Here is a 24,214-nt window from a genome sequence, read left to right as displayed (position 1 = left end):
CAGAATCTTACCTTGTTTTCACTACATCAAGGGGATGCATCAGGCAAATTTCTACAAGACCTATAAAATAATAATAAAGAAAGGCCTAATAAACATTGGTACAAACATTAGTTTAATTTTCATTGACTCCAATAGTTTCTGAAGTTTGCAAAGTGAAGTAAAAGTCTAAACATATCATTGATGATACAGTACTTATATATCTCATGTATTAACATAGCGTTCTGTAGTATATTGGAACCATCAGGGATTTTAGACAGTAAATGGTACTGGTTGTTCATTATAGTGGGGAAAGTGAGAACTTACGCTATGTGAACAATTTAATCATAGTTTTTGCTCAGTTTTCTGACTTAAGTACAGTGGGAACATTTTACTGGGATCATAAATACAAACATTAAGTCTTGCTGAAAGTAGTGAAGGAAGGTAGTTCAGGTTGGCACCGGCTTCTTTGTCATACAAGACTAATCCCTAAGGACGCTGCTGTTAGGCAAGACAGCGCTGGGGGCTCGGACGAGCTTGATGTTAGGATGACAGCTAATTCCTGAGCTGGCTATCTGAGCCGCAGCTTTACTGATTCTTCATCCCGTCCTGCTCTGCGCTGATGCTGTGTAGTCCTGGCTTTCCCCCTTCCTGCTCCACTACTCATCATGAGCACTTAAATTCACATCCTGGGGACTTTCCACATCCAAGAATGGAGGGTGTGAATAGCAGGGGGGGAATGCTGAGAAAGAAGAGATCTGGAAGATCCCGAACACACTTGCCACCACTGGCTTCGAAGCTGGTTCCGTTACTATTTTTCCACCCACCTGACGCCTCATGAGAAGTCCAGAAGTTTACCACCTACATTTTGCCCATGCTCCCAGGCATACATCGTCCGGGGAGAACTTTCAGAACTTCTCCTTATTTGCGTAAATTTTCTAGGCTTGCTTACCGCTCTGTCCATTTGGTATATCACCCTCATTCCAAAGAGCAAACATACAATAAGAAGATATTATTCATCAGGATCACAGTAAAAGTGTATTTTTGAGACCTGTCAATGTGCAGAGATAATAAAAAAACCTACACAAATCTTAAAGGGTTTTGAAATGCCACGAAAAAATGTATCTGTGTGTCCAAGATACTAAATTATCCTGGTTTTGAATCTTCTGTGCCCTAGTTTATTCAGACTCTTAAGCATCTTAAGTGTGGTTTCTTTTTATCCAGAGTAATACATTTAATGCTACAACATGCAAAAACAGGTTGTGAAGACTATAGTTACTATAATGTTTGAATGCATCTATTTTATCTATTATAGCAAAAATAATGACAAACCTTTGGTAATACAGAATGTGTCATTTGGTGATTCACAGCTAAACTTCTAAAAATCTTGATGCAGGAAAGCATTCTTATTCAAGTTAAAATATCTGCAATTCCTTCCTTTGTACATACCATACAGTCCCACTGAAATTAAGCGCATGCTTGTGTTCCACTAGATGCTCTCCTTTTTCAGAGATCACTGTCTTAAGGTCCCCATCCTGTCCTCTTATTTTAATGGCACAGAATATGGCTGAGCTCAGGTGTCACTAAAGCTAACAGACTCTAATACCTAAGACAATTTATTACATGCTAGGCTACTCAACTACTTTCTCTTTCTAAGCAAGGCAAAGAAATTAACACAAAGTGAAAATCTCATTTTGAAATGTTCTACACACAAACCATTGAACTAATGGAATCTGCGTTTTGGACCTATTCTTTGGCAGACTTGATGGAGAAAGACTCTTGGTGGGCTTCGTGCAGGAACCAGGCTCTGCCTGGGTAGTGTGCACTGCAGTGTCAGAAATTTGAGTTCTTTTTTTCATTACTGAATATAAATCTAAGGAAGGCTTAAAGTTTCAAATTTAAATTATTTTAGTACTAATAAATTTAGCAGTTCAAGTAGAACAGGAAAACTGTGGGGTTTTTAAAGTTTATATAAGAAAGGATTAAATTCCAAAACTTTATCTACTTTCTATTTCAACTTTATCCAAACTTTCTGAGTAATACAGGTACTTACCAAGAGTAAGCCTTTTACACTGAACTAAAGCATTAGCAGAGGGAAGATTCTCATTACAGTCAAAGGAGAGTTAGCCAATAAAAGCAATAGTTTTTCACTCAGCCTATAGTAAAGACCTATAAAAATAACCATTTATTTTCTGTTTCATATACTTTACATATCAAATACGTATTATTATTGGTAATTGTTACATATTCTTCTCAAGGAAGAATAATCTATTTACATAACAACAAAGGACTGCAAAAGCTTTTGTACACAAACACAAGTAACTTTTGGAGTTAGTAACAGAAGGAGGGCATAAACTGTAATGCTAAAATTCCCAACTAAATGTATTTGAACAGGAGTTTACGTGAAAGTTTGTGAAGATGTTAAAATGTTTAAACTGAATTCTTGACATAAAATACTTGCTGAGAGTTCTAATTTAGCATATACTATTTTCCTACTTTTCTATCATTCCACTCTAATGTATAAAGCTTACAAAACACAGAACTGGCCAGATAACACCCTACACCTAGCTTCCTGCCACTGTGTTTGAATGACAGTATCAAGCTAACATTTATGACCGTTGTTTTGTCGTATTTTCTTTCCACTCCATGCAACATTGTTTTGTTTTTCAGTTCTGGATAAAAGGAAGACAACATAGGTGGTGTCAGCCAAAGAATATTAATATTAGTAGTAAGGAGAGTCATTAAAAATAATGCTATTTAATGTTATATTTTTTCTAGAAGGCAAAAGTCGTTATTTCTGAACAGGTATATTTATTGCTGTAATTATTGCCCAGGAACAACTTCTATTTTACTATAATAAGGCCAAATCACATGTCACATAAGGGAACGCAGACTATAAGTTTTTTATCCTGATTCTGTCCCAAAACCTATAAACTACTCCAATAGCTGCCAACAGGTGCTTTGCAAGCGGAGCTGCAGTTGAGTGTTTCAGTGCTGGCAGGGGGCATAGCCTATGAGTTTTTTCCTTTCCAACCACCCTCCTTTTCCAACTTCTCCTCCCCTCTCTCCCCCCACACCGTTTTTGATCTTCTATTCCATCTTGTTTTGGCAGATAGAGTCTACAGTAGGGGGCCAAACATGGGGCCAGGGGTTATTCACCCTATTCTGTTTTTGCAGCATTAATGTCCATTTTGGGAGAAAACTGTACGGTGCCAGAATTTGACTCTATTTTCTTGGTCCTCATAGGATAATTTTTAATTCAGGCATTTTTCCAGCAACTGAATCAGATGAATTCCAAGGTCCTTGGCAAGAGCTCTGTTTTGATAACTTCAGGATTCTATTGGTTATCTGCCTTTCTCAGTCTTTCCTTTGTCTCATCATTTAATTACGGACTAGGTTTTAAACAGTGTATAGTTACTTGATTTCACTAGACAAAACTCTTCAAAAGATGCTGGGATTATGACACAGCTCTCTGAAGAGCACCAAAGAAGCGCACACTGTGCAAGACACTAATGGAACAGCTACAAACACAAGCTACATTTTTCCATCTACTATAGTAGTCATGCAAATCATTACAACATCCTACTTGATAGCCTGCCCAGAAAGTGCGGTGGCCCTACTAAATTACAAGTACTCTGAGATGTGCTCAATAAAATAAAATATATTGCTCTTTCTTTAGCTAATGTTCATCAGCTTCGTGACAAATTCAATTAGCACTATGAAAATCTAATTTGCTGAACAGCTATATCAAGGTGCAATATATTTTAACTTGTCACACTGTAAAGACTACTGTTTACAAACTTTATTTTCATGATAAAGTAGTTAACATAGCTACAGATAGATTATCCAAAAACATATTCTAATTGTCCCATTGGGTCTCCTTGGTGATGTCACATGCGAACTAACCCAGAGTGATTTATGATCGCCTAATTATGTTTAAAACAACTCAGATCCAACTAGCTGAACAACAGCCCAAAGGAAATATAGGAAAGAACAATTACTAGGCCAGTCCAACATTTATTGTCTTCTGGGTGGGAAAACATTCCTTGTGAAAACTGGATACTAACCATAAAACAAGCCATAATCAAAATCTGTGTGTTGAAGAAATAACCAGCTGTCATCATTGACATCCGCTGAGTGTACACAAGTGGAATATCAACAACTGAGAAGGGAGTCCAGAATTCTATTATGTAAAACATTCTGCTCAGTAACTGAGCCCATAGAGGGAATAAAATGACAGAAAATACTGACCCCCAAACCGACCCTCCTCAGTACGGCATTTTCCCTTTTCCAACTCTTATCTTCTGTTTTTAAATCATTTCCCATTATGGATTACATTACATTTCCCTCTACAAGATTCATACTTAAAATTTCAAACTGGCAATCTTCATATATATCTCTTCAATGCAAACATTTTGGTGGCTCACGGGTGTTTTGAGTTCCTTTGCTCTTTGTTCCTTTATTCCACCGCACACGCAAATCTTATATCAATAATCATACAACATGTCCTGAGAATACTATGACTGTTTAAAATGACTCTAATTATCCATCTGGCAAAAAGTGAAACTGAGATTTCAGCAGCACAGGATTATAGTTCTCCTCATCTCCCCAGGTGTTTCCATACTTTGTCTATTCACTGAATAGGGAGAGAAAGAATGAAATCTAGCTAACAGTACTTGCTAAATAGCACAAACAAAAATAGAATTGTTATGACTTTGGTTCTCCTTAGGAGACAAATTCTTGTCTTCGACTCTTCTTCGACACTCAAAGCTATGAACTGAAAAGTATGAAGTGCCTGTGATACATACTGATTTGTCTTTCAAAGGAACCTGAGTCGCTCACCCTCTACATGTTTTCTGCATAATACACCCTGAACACAGATTCCAACACAGATTCAAGAGATGTAGAGCATGATCCATGTGTTAATTCAGACAACCCCCTACAGTGTAGAAGTCATTATGCACCCTCATCCCCTTGTGTTACTCATTTCCCTGGAATAACACAGTCACTGGAGAAACACAACAGAAAGGAGACTGGTCATAGAAAATGTGGCAATAAACACATCAGGCACTGTATATTGTATAGCTGGAAGAGTTGGTATTTATTTTGGCTTTTACAAAGACATAGTTACAATGTAAGAAATGATTATAAATATTTTATGCGTACTATGCATTTCCTTCTGAGAATATATGTCCAACAGAAAGAATCATGTGTTGATCTTTGTATCCTAATAAAAACAATGACAAATTCCTCTTAAATCTGCTTGTCTGTTGGCTAAAACACTTTCTTTGACAAGATGAAGCATGGAACCTCTTCTTGATTTTAACAGCATTATCTGAAGAATAATCAAGGCCTGGAAAAAAGTATCCCTGTAGTCAATCACGCAGGCTAATTTCTATCAGCCTGCTGTCCCACTCCACCTTCACAGACACATAAAGCCTTTACCTGTTCTGTAAGGGTACATCTCCCTCAGAAAAGTCCACAAAATGCTAGGTTCCCTGTGATATGTGTGGCAGCAAAGGCCCACTCCTTTCCCAGGGAGGCAGTCATGTATTGTGATCGTCTCAATTGTAGTATGCATCAAGCAGGCTCCAAGGAAAACTATATGGCAGTATGTATGGACTGTGCTGGAAAAGATCTACATGTTAGCCTTCACTTAGGAAAGTGACACTTATTTTAACTCTTGCCCAGGATTCTATTTAGCGATGTGGTATGGGATTAACTAATGGTACCCTGGAGCTCCTCACAAACATTAATTAAGCTTTTAGGTAATGAGCCAAGTCAATGCTTTCCTTAGAAAATGTGGAGAAATGGAAAGTTACTCCAAAAAGTACTCCATAATGGCAACGCTGCATTCATGAGTCATTCTTCCTTAGAGACCTTGTCTACACGGAGAAAATATACTAGAAAACATGTTAATTAAACAAGATGTTGAATATGACTTTTCCCTTGGTGTGGACAAGGTTGTCTGTGTCTAAAAATGTGTTAGCTGATCACAATTAATCCCAGCAGGAGCTCTTGGTTTACCATCGTTACCTAACGCATTTTAGAAGAAGGCTTTTGCATGCCTACAGGAGGAGCTGGGTCATGACCAACATCTTGTTAGGTAACAGTGTTCCTTAATGGATGCAACCTGCCAGTGTAGCACTGCTATCTGGAAAGCGAGGAATAGCAGGGTTGGGAACAATGATTATCTGGCTTTCAAAAAAACCCAGTACTTCAGCAGCAGATGGAAATTTCTGATATTTGGCCTGTAGCATTTGTGCTGAAAGTGGTCAGTGTTCTTGGAGCTCTCTCCACGAAAGCAATTCAGCTTGTGTTGAATTCATAATGGCTCCTTGACTGTATAGCAAACTAGCATTTTAATCTTCAAGGTTTCAAGTAAAGGTTACACAAAGTGCTGGAGAATCACATCCTAGATGTGTGGAAGACAGGAGCTCGAAATGAGTGTTTCAGGCAGCATGTCATCTAGACTGGCTGGTGCTGAGCTGTAAATCCCCTTCAGTTTCCCAAGTCCCAATCCATGGACCTAGCTAGAAATGTGCTTATACTCAATACTCACATCAGACAGTTCAAACTGCTCATCTTTGGTGCTGACAATGCTTACCTAGTATCTGCATGATTTCACTGCTCCCTGCCCAGCTAAAGAAAACATTATTATCACCAGATGGTAAACTGTTCAGTTCTCTTGCAAATATAAGAGAAAAGTAATTACATTCTATTCTTTTTGCTGAGCTTGAAAATTGGGTTACAGCAGTTAAGTGAATAAAGACAGAAAATGGAATGGATCTTCTTAAAGAGTCATGCCATGAATCCATGATACTCAAACCTAAGTTGTGATTACACCTGGGCACACATGCATAAACCTTTATAGCCTTTGGAAGAGCAAATTCCACTTTGTGATAATACATGCATATACAAGTACTAAGAGGATACCGTAGTAATAAACCAACGTTTGCAATGCAGCATTTGCCAATAAGGAATGTATTGTGAAGGTCTTAATGTTTGTCTTGATGTCCCAGGTACTTTGTTAAAAAAATGAAAAAATAAAGGTTGTTAAAAAACCCTAAGATTATGCTTATATTTAGGTCCCTTTTTGACTTATTTTTCTTGGATCTTTAAATTGAAGATAAATGGTCCTATCGAGCTATTGCATTACCCTTTCACAGTAGTTCTACCATAGTATGGGCTTTTTTTCCCAGCCTAACACACAGCTGAGCTGATACATGTAGATTCAATGTGAGTGGAACAGGTGTAAGTGTTCTAGTCAAAACTACAGGTCCTCAATCCACAATATGTACCTATTTTATATTGAGCAGAATTCTGCAACAATTTACCAATGTATTTCTTGCCTCTGGGTAAAAAATATCTAGCTTTAATCTTTAAAGTATGTAAGCAAACTACTCTAAATTTAGCACAAATTTATTCATCGTTTGCTTTTCACAATGTTTTTGGCACAATCAGCCAAAACAGTATATTATGCTCATGCTGCCAGCAATAACCACATCTTTATACTTTTGCCTCAAATACAGCTCACTGAATCTTTTAATGTCCTTCAATTAAAATGCTCAATGCTCATTTATGTTCTCTGAGTATTGCTTGCTGAGTAAAACAAAGGCCCTCTTCCAGTTAAATTTGAATTTTTTATTTGCTGCCTATTTTAAAATGAAAAAATTAAGTCCTTGGTTCACAGACCTACCAAGGTGATTAATCTCATGTCTATGACTTGACAGCAGAAATACTTATATATCTGCTATTAGACCAATCTATGACAATTTGGAGGATCAAGCCAGTTTTAAATTATGTATAGTTAAATACATCTAGAGTAAGACCAGGAGGAAATGTCAAATCACCCAGGAAAAATCAGTAGCTAGTCACAGATCTTCTACTACATCGACATATCTTTGGAAGAAAGGTCATTCCAGGCTCCAACAGCATATGACACTTTCATAGGCAAGCAATTCCAACTGCACTACTTACACAGAGCCTTTTTGAAGTAAAATGCCATGTAGAAATGTCTTTGTATGGTAAGACCTATGAAATTTGCATTTATGGCATAGTCAAAAAGGCAGTTGAGATGACTACTTTAAAATTCCAGACTTTTCACACCTTTACTGGATTTTAAAATATGAAAGCTGTTCCAGTGGGGCTGAATAGCATGGAGAGTTTGATTATGCAGTGAAACAATGCAACATTTAGGTACTGACACAAAAGGTCATGGAGCAAAACACAGCACGCAACACAAAAAAAAGCAAATAATTTCTCTAAGTTCTTAAACATTATTGAGGCAGTATGGTATGTATCTCCAGAATTTACCATTTAGAATGTTACAGGAATTGCCTTCTCCTTAATTTCTATTTCAATTCCTATTTACAAAATAATAATACAAAAATTAAGATATCAAACAATTCTCAAAAAAATATACTGAGTTGGACTCTCAAATATTTCTGGGCAATGTCACTTCTTCCAAAATGACTAGCAATAAAGAGTTGTTTATACAGCTAACTGATTTTTTTTTTTTAATTTATTTAGTCTTTCTACATCATTTACTGATGTTGTATTGATGTTAAAGCTTTGACTTATAAAATAAACACTTGCAATTTACAAACTTAAGTATCCGAGTCTCTAGACACAAGTGAAAGGCTATATATTGTGTAAATTCTCCATAAATTTTTCAGCAAGTATTACGTGCTATTATGTCACTCACATATGACATATTCTTTCCATCATGTGTGTCTGAAAAGGAAGTTTTTTAAAACATGATTGAAGGGACCACTGAGGTCAGCACTGGGTTACATGACATTTGTGTCACTGCAGCTTTAGATATTTCAATGCATATTGAATCAATATTCCTGCAATGAAAATGTGTAACCTATATTTTCTTTGCCGTTATAGTAAAATGCTTCTCAATAAACTTGTTTTCATAAGAAGTTTGCCCATTCATATGTCCCAGAGCTGCTGTAATCTTCATTGCTAATGCTGATCTAAGAGCATGGACATTATTCTATTTCTTGACACATTTAAAGTTCTCTAATGAATAAAGCAAACAGCTTATGGCTGCTTGGACTGTCACTCGATTGCCCCGGAGGGCTTTAATGTCTTTAAAATAGGCCTCCTAGTTTTTATTTAACTACCTTGTCCACAGAGGTCTGAGGGGTAGAGCAGATCAAAGATGTGCTGGAAACATAAAAAGCAGCTGTCCTTCATTTACCTTTAATTAGCTACATCTGACCAGATTCTTTATGGCCTCTTTGTCACACATTCAACAGTCTATAAGCCTTCTGACCTGTCCTTAAGGACTGTACTGTTACAAGAGTTACAACAAAATGCAAATGTAAAGTATTAAATACAGGACTTCGAAAAAATCTTTGGTCTCACTGTGGAAATACTACCTGAGGCAACTTTATTTTGGATTTATCTTCTCAGTATTTGGAGAGTCAAAATGGGATGGTTCCTGAACTTAGATTTAGTTACTTATGGTCCTTTTTGCACTACTCAACTTTGCAAAAAGTAAATATCACACAATAAGGAATCCTAAAGAAAACTGAAAGGCAAGCAAGCACCTCTTTGGCTAGCCCAGCAAAGCACTTCTTTATGCTGCCCTTCAAGGAGATGTGGCACTCTTTGTAAAGGAAGTCACATACCTGCCCTCTGTAGCACCCTTTTTTATATAGATCCCATTACTCAGAGACCTCTCGGCTTAGCACAGAATGCCCACCGATTTCCAGTAGCATTTTGACTAAGGAGAAAGTTCTGTCACTGCTGCAGGACCAATAAGCGGTTCTTGTACGTTACAGCCCCACATTCAGGGCTGCACTAAATGCTTCTATAGTCAAACTAAGGCCCTTATAGTATAAAAAAGCCATTTAACATAGCAGCTAGAGTGTATGCTAAATGAGTCAAGTTATTGGTACTTGATGACACAGGGCATTATATAAAGCCACTGAGGATGGAGAGCACCTCTTCAAATTCTCTGGATTTTGGGTTAGGTCCTTTCACAAAGGATTAGCTAACAACAGAAAAAACTATATAAAAGATACTTTTACAAAGTTGAAAGGTTTCAAGAACTGATTCTGTAGTCTAAACTACCTCTTGATCTTTTTCTGTGCATGTAATAGCAATTTGCAACCTCCATATTCTTTTCCAAAATGTCAACCTTTTAGTCTTCCCTAAGAAAGTTTTAATTAATCACATCTCCAAACAAGTTGGCACACCCTGAAAGACAGTCGTGGTGAGGTACATAAACAGTCAAGTAGCCCGCCTCAATATATGTACAGTAGCTAGCAAGCAGGTGTGGCTACAAGCCAAACTTTATTCTTCAAGAAAAGTCCATACTATGAGCAGTACGCAGCAGAAGTAACTTCCTCCCAAACTATGAACATTGAGGGATTATTGTTACACCTCAACTTTACTCTTCATAAAGTTCTTTTCTAGTATCATAGAGAGTATTTGACCCAAACTGTACCGTTGAAGGCTAGCCTTATTGATTTAAAACAGGAGTCAAATCTGCTTCCATACATAACTAAGGAAGAAACATGTATAAACAAAATAAAATTAAGGGGATTTAAAAATCAATTCAACATGCTTACTTTTGTCACATACTTCCTAAAGTTAAGAATAACTGAAGAGTTATTAACGAGATAGGGATTTTTTTCCATCTTTTGCGCCATCAATATAAACACATATTGAAGTATCTAGATGTATGAATAATGAAATGACACTACCAGTTCCAGCTCAGGAGAAGAAAGCAAATAGAAATGGGCATAGTAATGCTGAATGTGTAATACAGATAATGGTAATTTTCTATGCATTACTCCAAGATACACTGAAAATATGTCATCTTTGACTGGGACACTCCTGCGTCCCAAAAATTTCAACCTAGAACTCTCTACAGAAATTATTAAAAAGGTCAAAGAAAAGCTTGCCCAAAGACAAACCTAACAGCAGGAATGGAAATGTTCTTAAAAGATTACAATTACAAAGCATTTATATAACGTAGAGTAAAACCTTATTTTTCTTCTGAATCAATGAACATAAATCATTCTTCTGGGTAAAAATATACTAAATAGTTAAAAAAAAAGACATAAAAATTTTGGCAAAAATATACGCACAAGACATGGAACATCTAGGGTTTGAGACATTAGAGCAACCTTCTTTGGAACAGCTGAAGAACTCAACAATGCTATGAAAAAACAGAAGTGCAAAAACCTTATTGTTAATTCTCTTACTCTGGGGTCAACCATCCAGTCACAAAGTGACCAGCTATCCTAGGGTGAGCTCTCCCTTCTTTTCCTTACTAAATTTCAGTGGCTTCCATTTCACGCTTGTATGAGCAGAAACATTTCAGAACTATCAGAGAAGAGTAACTCCTGCTTACGTCTTTTGTTTACAATCTGTAAGTAATATTTTATACAAAATATACCCCAAAATGAAGCGTATATGCTGTGAAACACTACTTCTGACTATGAACCCAGGTTTCAAATCAGTGATGTTACCCCACATGTAATAAATGGAAATACATGAAACTTGGCAAAAATAATGGCTAATTTGCCATCAGGGGAAAGCTCAGTATTGGATGGCCATTGCCTGGAGAGCGAGACACCTGACCACGAATAAAAGCAAAAATTTCAGAATGAGCTTATAATGAGACATAGGTTTGAACAATTGTCGTACCTTAGCATATCGTGTCCATTTTAGTTTTAGCAAAGTGGCTTTCTAGCACTGTCTTTGCTAATCTGTATTTGAATGACTTTTCTGAAAAAGTTGTGGTTCCCACCAAGATAGCTGGAACAGTGTTTTTCCAACATCTCCACACATTGTGGCAATGTAAACGGAACAATCCCTGATTTTTCCATTGGCTGTGAAACAACTCCATGGCTGATAAAGCTTCATAAAATTTTTATGAAAACCTAAACTATCTTTAGTTCCCTGCCTAGTGAAAACATATTTATAATACAATCCAAAGTATAGGTAAACTACTGTTGTACAAATGTTGTAAGTCCATTCCAGATGGCTACTGAAAAATTTTCTTGAGAGGCTCTTTTCACTGTTTAACAATGAATACTATGTAAAAACATGTTGAAGACAATGGTTTTTTCCCATTTCAATTGCTGAAATTTAGACTCAAATTACATTTTCTTCATTCCTCTTAATCTTTAATATCAAAGATTAAATGTAATGGGATTTTTCCACTTTACTGGGAAAAAAAGTGACAAAAATATCAAGTATAACTGTACCAAAACCAGTTTCACAACAGAAAACCTTCATCTTCTACAGAGTCAAAATTACCTATTTCACAAATGCGGCTCCTTGTAAATATTTTACTGAATCACACCCCCCTCCCCCCCCACCCCCCAACATTAAGGCTGTAGAAATTCAGATTTTCATCCAGTGTTTGAATATTCCTGAGATTTTCAAATACATTGTTTGTTGGCTTTTTTTGCCTGTGCCAGTAGTTGTAACATTACATGATAACAAAAGAATACATTAGTGTTAAGATTAGGTTCATCTAGTGCTATTTTAAAGTTTGGGTTTTCATTAAAAATTTTGTACTTATCATTTGCAGGTAGTGCTCGTCAATTTCATAGTACTTAACACAGGGAACTACAAATTGTATAATTTTGCAGCACAATAAAAAAAAACCCCAAACCAACTCATCTTTGTTTTGTTGCTGTCCAAAATTTCCACTGAAGCTTGTAAACATTTTTTTTTCTACAATGGAGACAGGATCAAATTGCAAATGATGTCTCAAGAAGAATATATTCAACCTTTGTATATCAAAGCAAAGTAGTATTGCAGTAGGCATAGTTCTTCAGAGATCAAAAACTAGATGCATCTTTCTTTTTCTTCTCCAATGTCCCACCAATATTAACAACACCTACTATAGGATTACAATACCAATATGAATCCCGATTACAAGAATAGGCCTAAAACAAGTGCTTTGTATAAAAAGATATTCAGGACCCAATTCCCTGCTTACTAAAATGGAAGCAGCTTCCTAGCAATTTCAGAGAAGTCTGCTAATGTATACCAGTAAGGAACTAGACTCGTGGTGCCAAGGCTACTAAAACACAACAACTAATTATCAATTATCTGTGGATAGAAGAAAAAAAGATAAAATATTTTCTTGAACATGACCTGTATACACAATGCTGTCAAATATTCTAGGGTCTTCCACTGCGTGCATTTTTTTGTTGAGTTCTATGTTGTGGCAACAGGTGATGACAGCACCACTATTTTGTGTTATTTTAGCAGTCACTGGTCTTCCCAGTATTTTTCACCACTCCCATTTGCTGGCAGTATATCATGGCAAAGTTTCAAGAGAAATCTACTATGAAGCTGTGTGTTAACTGGGAAATGTCAACATGCAAAGCCACGTCTAGAATTAACCTGTCCTTAACATTTTCAGGCACCCACACCCTCTCTTCTTTCCAAAACTTAATTACAGCAGCAGCTTGCCAGCATTAAAAAAACCAAACCAAACCAACAAAAAACACCAAAGAAGAAAAAGGGGGAAAGGTGTAGCTGTATTTAACACAAAGATAGAGCAATAATCCTCCAACAGAGGCACAGAGGCTGGTAACGCTGAACTTGCCAAGAGACAAATGTCTTAAAAACATAAATACCACCAGTTAAGAAGGAATAATTTTCCACTGGAAGTATGAGGACTTACCACCACCAACTGGATTGATAGATATTTTCAACATCTTCCTTTGAGAAAATATCTGATTTTTATTAGTCAGCTAGCAAATACCCTTGTTCTGGTACGCTGAAAGTAATTATGAATTACTAAGGATCCTTTCTCACAGAAGACGCATTTCCTCCACTAAGTTTTACAGACAAGATTTTTTTTTCAGATCAAAATGAATCCACAAAACAAGTGAGGATTCTATAATCCCCTTGTTTATTTCTTTAATACAAGCTCTAATCACTGTCAGGTGGTCAGTTACATGTCAAGTAAGAAAGGATAACAATAGGTCTCAATTTAGCTATGGCATTTTTAGAGGGACTTCATCACTTGTAGAAAATGCCTCTGCCACAGTGTCGTGGGCCATACTACTGTTGATGTTAATAGGGAAGCTGTATATCCCTTAGTCATGTCCGTCCTTTCCCGGCAAAAATATGTGTATCAGAGCCAGGTCATAGAATGCAATCAGCATCTGAAAAGTACTCTACAGATCCAAGTTTTTGGCATCTAAAGAGTGGATGCCCTGAAACCTGCACTGCAAAGTCAGTTCATTGTCCAAATCTCTCTTCTCTCCACATCATCTTGAGCTAGAAGGTACAATCCATCCTCTTCACATAATTATAAAAAAACCCCACAAACCAGGAAAATTAGATTTCCTGTATACTGGCAAGTTCAAGTATTGTCCTCTTCTCAAGCTGTGAAAGTAGGAATGGGGAGACCTGCAAAATCCACCCTGTGAGGACCAGAACCAGCTTGAGTGTTTGCAGGAGGCAAATGATGACATATGCTCCTTCTACACTATGACATCAAAGAAGCAAAAACTTCCTGCAAAGTTCCTAAAGATGCAGCATTTGCATTTTACATTATTATTAGAGGACTGTGACTAAAAGACTCAACTAATCCATTCAATTCCTTTTTGCTACCTTGTTACGTCTATATTTGCAATTAATTAAGCACAACAGAAATGAGTGACAAGATTAAGCAATTAGGGCTGAGGCCCCAAAACACCTACATTACATACACTCTTACTTAAAACCAGATTTTATCCTTTCCTCTGGTCTGGTTTGGACCCCTTTTCCTTATTAACGTTTGGAGAACGCTTGGTGAACTAACAGCGGAGGAGGCAGCTTTGGTTCACTGAAAATTTAGGGCAAAGGGGTTTTTGTGAAACAAAGAAAAATACTTTCATTTATTTTCCCAAACTGCCAGTGAACGTACCTTGCTCTGCTTTAGAGCTAATTCTCTGATCAGTTTTGATGTGATATCAAAGGAAAAGAAGAGGTAACCTTGGCTTTTGAGCTACTGTGCAGCTCATCCACCGGTGTACATCACACCACTGGCAGTAGGACAGCACTGGATTCAGGATGGGCTGCTGTGTGACACTAATGTCACTAATTAGCTCCATAATGTAGTGGAGTTTTGCTGTGTCAGGAAGCCACTGTTATCTTCTATTTCCAAAATTTTTTTGGAGTTCCTTGTTTTCACAGTTCTTTGCACCTCTTGGCATTCAACCACATAAGGCGTTGGCAGTACGTAGATTTGGAAGTCCAAAGGCTAGCCACCCTTTACATCAAATGGGGGAAGGAAAGGCTAATTTATCTCAGTAAGAGGTTGTAATAGGAAGAAGGCATGGGAAAACTCTGGGACTGGAAGAAAGAAAATGGAATTCAGTAATGTCAGGTAGTATTTGTATACAAAAGTACACAGAAGATCTTGCGCAGAAACCAATGGTGCAGATTTGGTCAAAAGCCACATATAAAGCTGAATATAGTGAGCTGGGGCAAACACCAACACTCAGGCTGAAGAGAGACTCCTGGTGTCCACTTCTCATTCAGCTACGTGGAACCAGAGCTTTCTGTTGATGAAGACAGTGTCAGGGCACCAGCCTTAGAAATCACCGTAACTCAAACAGACAGTTGTTCATTGCCTATCCTTCAGCACAGATCTGAACCTGCAACACTGAAAATTTAGTCTGTAACACAGAGCATTCTTATTGCAACTACTGATGATCGCTCTCAGTGATATAAATTTCAAGTTGTTATGCTCTTTTCTTGAACATGTGCTTTTTTTACATCACTACACAAGTTATTTTTGTTATGCATGAAATCATAGCATGATTTAGTTTGGAAGGGACCTCCAGAGATCACTTAGTCCAGCACTAGAAAACCCTGGTCCGCTCCACCCAGTTTGGCACTATCCACAAACTTGCTGAGAATGGCCTCCATCCCATCATCCAGTTTGAGCACTACTGCTCCCTGTATCGATCCCCAAGCAACACCACTGGTTACTGGCTGCCAGCTGGACTTTGCATCACTGATCACAACTCCTCAAGCCCAGCGGTCCAGCCAGTTTTCCACCTACCTTATTGACCAGCTCATATCTCACCAATATGGTGACAGCGAGCCTACAGGAGACTGTGTTAACTGTCTTACTAAAGTCGAGGTATACCACATCCAGTGCCCTCCCCTTGCCTACAGATCGAGGCATCTCATTATAGGATGATTAATTAATGGCTAATTAATGTAAAAATTGTGAGGCCAAAGACTTAGACAAGGGTTATGTAAATGACTTTGAGAACAGCCACAATCCTGTTATTAATGGGAATAGTCTTACTCTTAGTTGCTTAAATATAATCAGACCTTTAATATGTGTTGGCTACTATTCTTATTTTACACGTGATTTTGGTTCTAAAAGTTAGGTATTATTTAAAGTACTCTTTAAAATCAACCGAAGAGTCATTTAGTGAAATGTAATTAATATAATTTTGGGATACACAGGGTCTTTCACTTTTTATCAACCTTAGTGTCATAACTCACTTTAAAAAAATGCTTTTAACAGCCTCACTATAACAGAGAAAATCTTACATTTTAAATAGGGCAAACACATAATTTAAAGCTATGAGTCCCTTTTAGTTCCTGAATTCGTCTTTTCAGTGTATGCAATCTATGTGCGGCACTTGAGCCTCCATTTTTGTCTGTATCTGGCACAACAGATCCAGGTAAAGAGAAACATCAGGTTACAAAATGCATGAAAAACCCATGAGACTTGAAAAACCTGGAAAAGCTAGTTGCAAACCTTGGCACTAGCAGCCAGAGGAAAACACTCAGTTTCTAATATTTAATTCTTTTGATATTCCTTAATATTCCACACTTGGAACTTAATGCTGCAGATACTGTAACAACATATTTAATTAGTAAGTTACATGTTCCCATCTTGGATAGCTTATCAGTATAAAATGAGTCTGTTCATTCAGAGTGAATTCTGAGAATTCATTCTTGCCGAAAACATAAAAGTCCTTTAGAAGAAGACCACCTCCAGGAGCCCTGCACTCTGGAACCATTCCAGTAGGAAAGTCTGTGAGAGCAGACCTGCACTACTGAGTTGCAGGAGAGCACTGAAACTTGATACTTAGACAGGAGAGGATATCATCTGTGTAGCTAATTACCACCATTTTTATGGTATATGCACAGGTACATGAATAAACACTGTGTGTATGTTGCAGGGTCATTAATTTATAACTGGTTAGATTGCAACTTTTATTTGGTTTCCTACCATGAGACCCAGTGAAGAAAACTTCACCGTTTTCCTCAAAAATAATGGCTGGTGCCTCTGCACCTGACTATAATGACTGTACAAGCCTGTACTGGAAAGCACCCCATTTCTGACTAGAAATGTAGGGAAAAATATTGGGGTTTTTTGTGAAATGGAAAACTGTTCTGAGGAAAGTGACACAGTTTTCTGAACTATTACAGTTTGTTTTAAACAATAGCATTCATCCACTTAATTTGGTATTCAAGTATTCATTTTTAAAAAAAAAAACCAAACGAGCCTCTGCGGTCGGTCACTTTAAAAATAATATAAATTTTGAAGGAGTAAAGAAGTTTAAAGTATTAGGAACAGCAACCCTTCTTCTAACTTAAGTACAGTGTGTTTTCCAATGTTTAACATTCTCAAGTGCTATCACAGCTACAGAGATTTTTTTTTTTTTCTCTCTTGCAAACTAAACCATAGGACATTTTCTTACTAAATAGTTTTTGAATACTGGTTTGCCATGGACATCATCATGTTTCACAATCAAAGTCCAGCTGATAAGGTTTGCATCTCTGTAGATCAATGTTGAAGCTGTGCTATATAACAGATATCTGCAGAGAACATAAACATTAAACAAAACAGTATTCTTGAGTGAACATCAGATGAAGTCACACCAGCAGATATCCAAGGAATCTGGCAATGCAGACATTATAAAATGGCATCAAAAAGGGTAAAACTTAAGTAACGATAGTTTAACCTATGATGACTGCAGAATTCAGATGGCTACAGCTATACTCAAACTTTGCACATATGGCACCATCACTGCATTATAGCCACTTATTCTTTTCCCTTTCTTTACATCTTAATTTACCACTGCCATCCACCTGTTGTATCTTGCCATTTTTGTGAACAATAAATCAGACTGTATCGGTATATGCACAGCCTAGCAGTAGGAACCATAATAACTCACAGAAGCCTTGATTTACTAACGCTGTTACTTCTGAATAAACAGTATTTTCCAATTTTACATCTTATGCCTTACTGTTTTCTTTTAACTTAAATCATATTTGTTTTCAGTTGGAGGCACTTTTTTCCCCTCAAACACACTAGAAAATACATTGCATATTCTCCAAAAGCACAAATAAATATTACAGACATGCATATTCTTGTTGTTCCCTGAAGATCTCATGCGACACTGTCATTTATTAGCTTGCTCTGGGCCATTACATTTCTACACATTTTACTTATACTGGCACTCAGCCAGCATGGACTGTTCAACTCTAGAAAGCCCACATGTTTTTGTATTTTTTGAAACTAGCATGACAACCATTCTGAAGAGTAGCTCTCTCACCTGGTATGTTAAAATGTAAAACCATGAACGTTGATGGTGTTCTCTCTCTATTTAGTACTGAAAATGAAACTATTTTTTCAGGTGCAACAAGAGCCATATGAAATCTCCCTAATGTGTAGACATTCTGTAGCCATATTTTTAATGGAACAGATCCATTAAACTTATCTAGAAATATAAAAAATAAATGCATGACCAACAAGCTTTTAAAACAAGCCCTGCATATACCGCTGGACAAAAATCGTAGCTCTGACAAAGGCTGGGTAGCACTCACCTCTGTCTCAACTTAAGAAGACACTGAGAAGTAACACAGCAAGAGAAGCCCTTTACACAGACAGAACCACAATAGTTTTCCGCCGATGTATGAATGCATCAGAATTGAATCTGATGCAAACTGGGGAAATAACGAACTGGGAACAACGTTACACCTCTGTAAAACTAGCAAAACATACCTTGTTTACTTAGTTTTCACACAATTATGTAAAAACTGTTCACTTCAATACATATTGCCCGACTAAATTCTTAAACTGTCTGTGAAAGCTGAGCATGAGAATTACTTTGATTCAAATAATTAGCTAAAGCACTTCAACATTACTACATGAAAGTTTTTATTTAGTTAAGGAATCATGATCACCCGTAATTTTAGCTTGAGAAAGTCCCAACAGCTTTTTGCTACTGAGTTTTTATCTGGATGAGCTTCACCAGTGTGTTAGTGTTCTGCATCTTCTCAATTCACAACCCAGGAATCATCGCTGAAAAATCAGCCAAATCAATGGGAATCAATACTAGTAGATCCTGAATGCCACAAGTTAATCTACATCTGCTTTACCAAACTGAACCAAAGACATTCTTCATCTCCCATGACCCCTCATCGAATAATTTTTTTTGCTACCGCTCATGAACCCCCTGAAAAGGGAAGGAGGGAAACTGAAGCTCTGATTTAATGAATAATTACCTCACTGGGATTCGTAAAGTAACTAAATGGTATGAAATGCTTTTCTGCTGAAAATTTTTCTATCAGTTCTCTACTGACTCTTCCCCTAAGTTTGTCTTGCCCTGATGTTTCCTTTCTTACTGTTTCCGAGTCCCTCAATGGCAGTTACTCTCTTTGAGCTACTAGTGTTACTCAATATTATCACTCAAATAAAGTTTGTAAATCCATTTGCTGTGTGTTAATTGCTTATATTACTCAAGAAGCTAGCGACAAAGGAGATTAGAAGAAAGCAACCCTCATTTGGTGATCTACATCTGTGCATACTCTCAGGTACTGATCTCCTGAAAATCTGAGCCAACTCAAAGTGCTCAGTTTTCCGAAATACCTGGACCTTAAAGTTTATATGCAAACCCAGAAAACAAATGAATAAAAAGTTTTCAGGAAAATGCTGTAATCTATCTGGGTGAGGATGTAATTTGATACACTACAAGAATAACTGAAAAAAGACATATGAATATGTACATATACATATATAGAGATTGTTTAAAAATAATTTCTCTCTTATTTCCACTTTAAAATTAGAGAATCTGTAATTAATTAGAGAATTAGTATTTGTCTTTTCTTCAAATAAATTAGCTAAATATTAATTAAAGTTCAGAATTACACTTTTTGATTTAGGTCACTAATTGCAGGTTCACTAAAAATATTTCTGCCTGAAGAGAATTCTTCCATCACTATTTGCATATCAAAGTGTATTATGATGAGCAAGAATCCATACACACAAGTATCTTGCACAACAGGCCTTTTTTTTTTTTTAAATAATTTCTACTTCCGAGAGAAATTTATAATAAAATGCTGTTTAGGGCATAGTTCATTATGATTACTGGAGCTGGCAAAAATGCTATTCCATAAACAAGTTGCACAATTTATTGAAATAAATAATAGCCAGAAAGCAGTTGTAGATTCAGAGGCTGTTTTGCAACACTGGTTGGTGACCACTGTAAAATTTGAAAATTAGAATATTGATGGAATTAGTCAGAACTGGAGAAATCCTCACAGGCCATTTTCTTGGTAGGTTGAAATTGTTCTCTTTCCCATATGTCTGCCTGACTTTGCTAGGCCTGTTCTCTATGCTTTTCTCCTACTTTTCACTTCTGTATTTGAATACACCATGTTTCTTTAACTAAGTGACAGGTAACTCAAAGGTGGAATACAAATACCAATGTAAAAAATCAAATTTGATAAGGTGCAAGTGCATGTAACTTACTGGAACCTATTCTACAAAATAAAAATCTAAAAATGGGCACAAATCATAGGCACTACATTTGTCGTTTAAATCTAAACTACTCAAATCAGTAAAAAGAATGTTATGCCCATGTTACAGAACAATTTCTAGAATGGCACCGTGCAAAGCTAAGGAATAAAATGGCATCTTTGCAAGCAAGTTATGACTGAGAGCACAATGGAACGAAAAGGGGAGGATTTAAACATTTTTACAGCTCATTTATATATTTATATGAATAGATATTATTTATAGTTTTATAGATATAATACATAGTCAAAGTTATAACTACATTTTATATAGTCATAGATATTACTTTTATCATTCCATTTCCGCACCCGCAAACACAGTGAAGTTATACATTCAGAAACTTTGAAATGCCATGTGGTCGTGGCACTTCTCTGTGAAAGGGAAGTCAGTAGCCTGCATAAACCTCATTAAAAATTCAGGTACATGCAGAAGACTAGATTGCAACATTATTTTTCTTCAACGTAGCCAATTCCTTTATCCAAATTCACATATCCTGATGAATGAATAGTGCTGTTAGCGACAGAAAAGATGCTGTTCCTTTGCATAACCAGCAAAGTATTCTGCTCACAGTGTTGGCTAGTATTCCTTCCTCTAGCTTCTGCACATCTTAATATTTTATGAACGGGTAAAAATCAAATCAAATATAATTTTAAGTCACATTGCCTGATCATTTTTGGGTTGATGTACAAAACCAATAATTACCCCTACTGCTTACTACGTAAAGCTTACATACATTCAACAGTACTGAACTGTAAGAACAGTTACAGAAAGTGTCTTGTACATGAGCAGTACAAGAGAGAGATGGACAAACTGGAGTGAGTACAACAAAGGGCCCTGAAGGTTATTAAGGGACTGGAGCTTCTGAGGCAGATACCAGAAGAGGCTCCGAGAGCTGGCACCGTTTAGCTTGGCGAAGAGAGGACTCAGGGGATCTTACCAATGTGTATCGATACCTCATGGGGCAGGAGGTTGCCCTTTTTCAGTGGTACCCAGCTGACAGGACAAGAGGCAAGGGGGAAAAACTGAAACACGGGAACTTCTGTTTCACAGAAGAGTATTCTGTAAGGGTGAGACTGAGCAAGTTGCCCCGAGAGGTTGGGGAGTCACCATCCTCGGAGATATTCAAAACCTAACTGGGTATGGCCCTGAGCAATCTATTCTAGCTAACCCTACTTTAAGCAGGAGGTTGGACTAGACAGTCTCCAGAGGTACCTTCCAACCTCAGCTGTTCTGAACACCTTGAACTCATTGGCCAATTTCAGTTACATTTATCAGAGGGATAGGTATCTTAAATATACAGAATTCTTCTACCTTTAATTTTTTTTTTTTTAAATCAGCTGCTAGGAAGTCAAGCTAGACACTTTTTTAGTCTGATAGTCTTATCAGCTTTTATTAAAAGTGAAACATGATTAATAATTGTGTTTGGCAACAGACACATAACTAGTTGCAGGCGTTATTTACCAGTCTATTCACACAGTCATTGCACCAAACTAGGCACAGCTCATACTGTCTTTGCCCAACTGTCAGAGCACATGGGTAAAAGCTAGCAAGATTACAGGATGGTATCAGGAGGGAACTCAGGAAGAACAGAGCACCTCAAGGCATAAAGAAGGAAGGACTGAAGCATCTGTTGTTCAGCTAACTAATGCACTTTTATAAATTACTTTGAATGAGACTAATAAAAATAAATGTCACTTTTATGTTCATTTTTGCTACTTAAAATGGGAGAAAAATCTTGCCACCTTGCCTGTGCTGCAAAAGAGATTGTAGTATCGTAACATTACCTGTTAGTAGCAGGAAGCTATTCAGCTAAGGGATGACAGAAGGTGCAAGGGTTTACATAAAGAGCAGAGGCTCACGCCGTCTTGGAAGTCTCTGAAATAATGCAGGTAACTATGCATGTAGATTCTGTGCCCCAGCATTCTGCTGCAAAATGGGGCCAATGATATTAATTCCTTGTCCTCCCAGCAATGCCAGCAGGATAAACACATTCAATACTGTGAGGTTCTCAGCTATTCTAACAACAGGAGAGGTCAGTCTTGCAGCTGAAAAAACTGCAGTCACCTGCTATCCTTCCACCTACTACGTTTTGTATTAATCTTAGTATTTCATTTTTTTATACCATATGAACAACGATCATTTTTACCCCTCAGCCTCCATCTATCCGTACATTTCCTTATGCTAAGAAAATTTTCTTCTGCACGTTTCCAGACGCATCCATATTTTTGCAAAGAAGAAAGAAACACTAAAAATTGCAAAGAATGAAAAATCTCTTTTAAACCTTGATGGTGAATGGTGCAGTTACAACTTATAATGGAACCATAACTATAGTAAGTGAAAATACAAATAATACTAGAACTCAGGCCTCAAATCAGCAATGACTCTGCTTATATGAAAATAATAGATATATAGGAGTGTGCACATAATCCTTGCAGGATCAGAACAAAGGGCTTGACTCGACGCCTGCTGAAGTTGACAATAAAGCCTTGCTTTTACAGTCTTCAGCACGTTAAGAATCAAGCCATCAAATTTTCCCGTGAAACAGGGAATAGAGATGACCAGATTTTAGTAGCGAAGGTATTGTTTCACATCCTATTTTGTAGAAGGAGCTGCTAAAAGCATGACCAATTTGATGTTTCTCTTGCACTGCTAGAAATCACAAGCAACTTAACTGAAGTCACTAGTGTAATACAGGAAGGTAAGAAACAGGCCAAGGGTGTTGGTACACGAAGCCGTATTGTACCAGACTCCCTTAAAAAGAAACTCCTAGTTAACTTCTGTTCTATTTAGAAAATAATGGCATGATATTGCTCAGGAAAGTTTGCTTTAGGAAAAGCATTCACAGAAGGCAGCTCTCCATTTTCAAAAATTAAGATTCTATTTTGTTAACACTGATAATTTTAAGAACTACAGCTTTCTAAAATGGCACCTTGTACAATAAAACATTCTTTGGTTTACAAGTTTACAAAAATGTGTCTGAAAACCAATAACTTCTATTTATGCACACCCCAAGAAAGCAGAGCTTTTTTTTTTTCAAATACGTATTTTAAAAAATCACTGCCAAAATAAGACCTCACAGCTTCTCTAGTTTCTTTTTAAATGGCTGAGTTCAGTCATGAACACCCCAAAATACAAGTTACTGTGGAAGTTACATGTTCTTAACTATAAAGTTATGAATGGAGTTGTCACTCTGATTCCTAAATTAATTGTAGAAAAATGCAACATTTTTTGTATGTACATTTTGTTTGCAATCTCATATTTCTCAGTTAAGAACTCAATAACTTTTTAAACTTTAGTGTCTATTATCTACACAATTGCTTAAAATCATGTATGCAAGCTTTCTTATTTAACTGTTTTACAGTTGAACTGAAAGGTATAGAAGTGCTTCTTATGCAGTATAGCCAGAGGATGTATTATTTTGTATGC

The 24,214-nt window shown here is 36.9% G+C and overlaps 1 protein-coding gene across 3 annotated transcripts in view; it reads right to left on the bottom strand.

Moving 5' to 3' along the window:
- SLC25A21 (solute carrier family 25 member 21) overlaps positions 1-24,214 on the bottom strand; it is a 265,040-nt gene that overhangs the window by 115,843 nt on the left and 124,983 nt on the right. Inside the window, exons 1-2 of one of the 3 annotated variants that reach the window (XM_049825959.1) lie at positions 6,584-7,228; positions 12-60 (exon numbers count right to left, since the gene is read on the bottom strand). In XM_049825959.1, the coding sequence (XP_049681916.1) occupies positions 12-60; positions 6,584-6,887 (353 nt within the window). In that variant the 5' untranslated portion in view covers positions 6,888-7,228. Of the gene's footprint in view, positions 1-11; positions 61-6,583; positions 7,229-24,214 lie in introns of those variants that run through there. The other 2 variants (XM_049825957.1, XM_049825958.1) reach the window with 2 other exon arrangements.

Source organism: Accipiter gentilis, chromosome 22, assembly GCF_929443795.1.
Source record: "Accipiter gentilis chromosome 22, bAccGen1.1, whole genome shotgun sequence".
NCBI classification, from domain to species: Eukaryota; Metazoa; Chordata; class Aves; order Accipitriformes; family Accipitridae; genus Astur; species Astur gentilis.
This window is presented reverse-complemented; position numbering and strand designations above follow the sequence as displayed.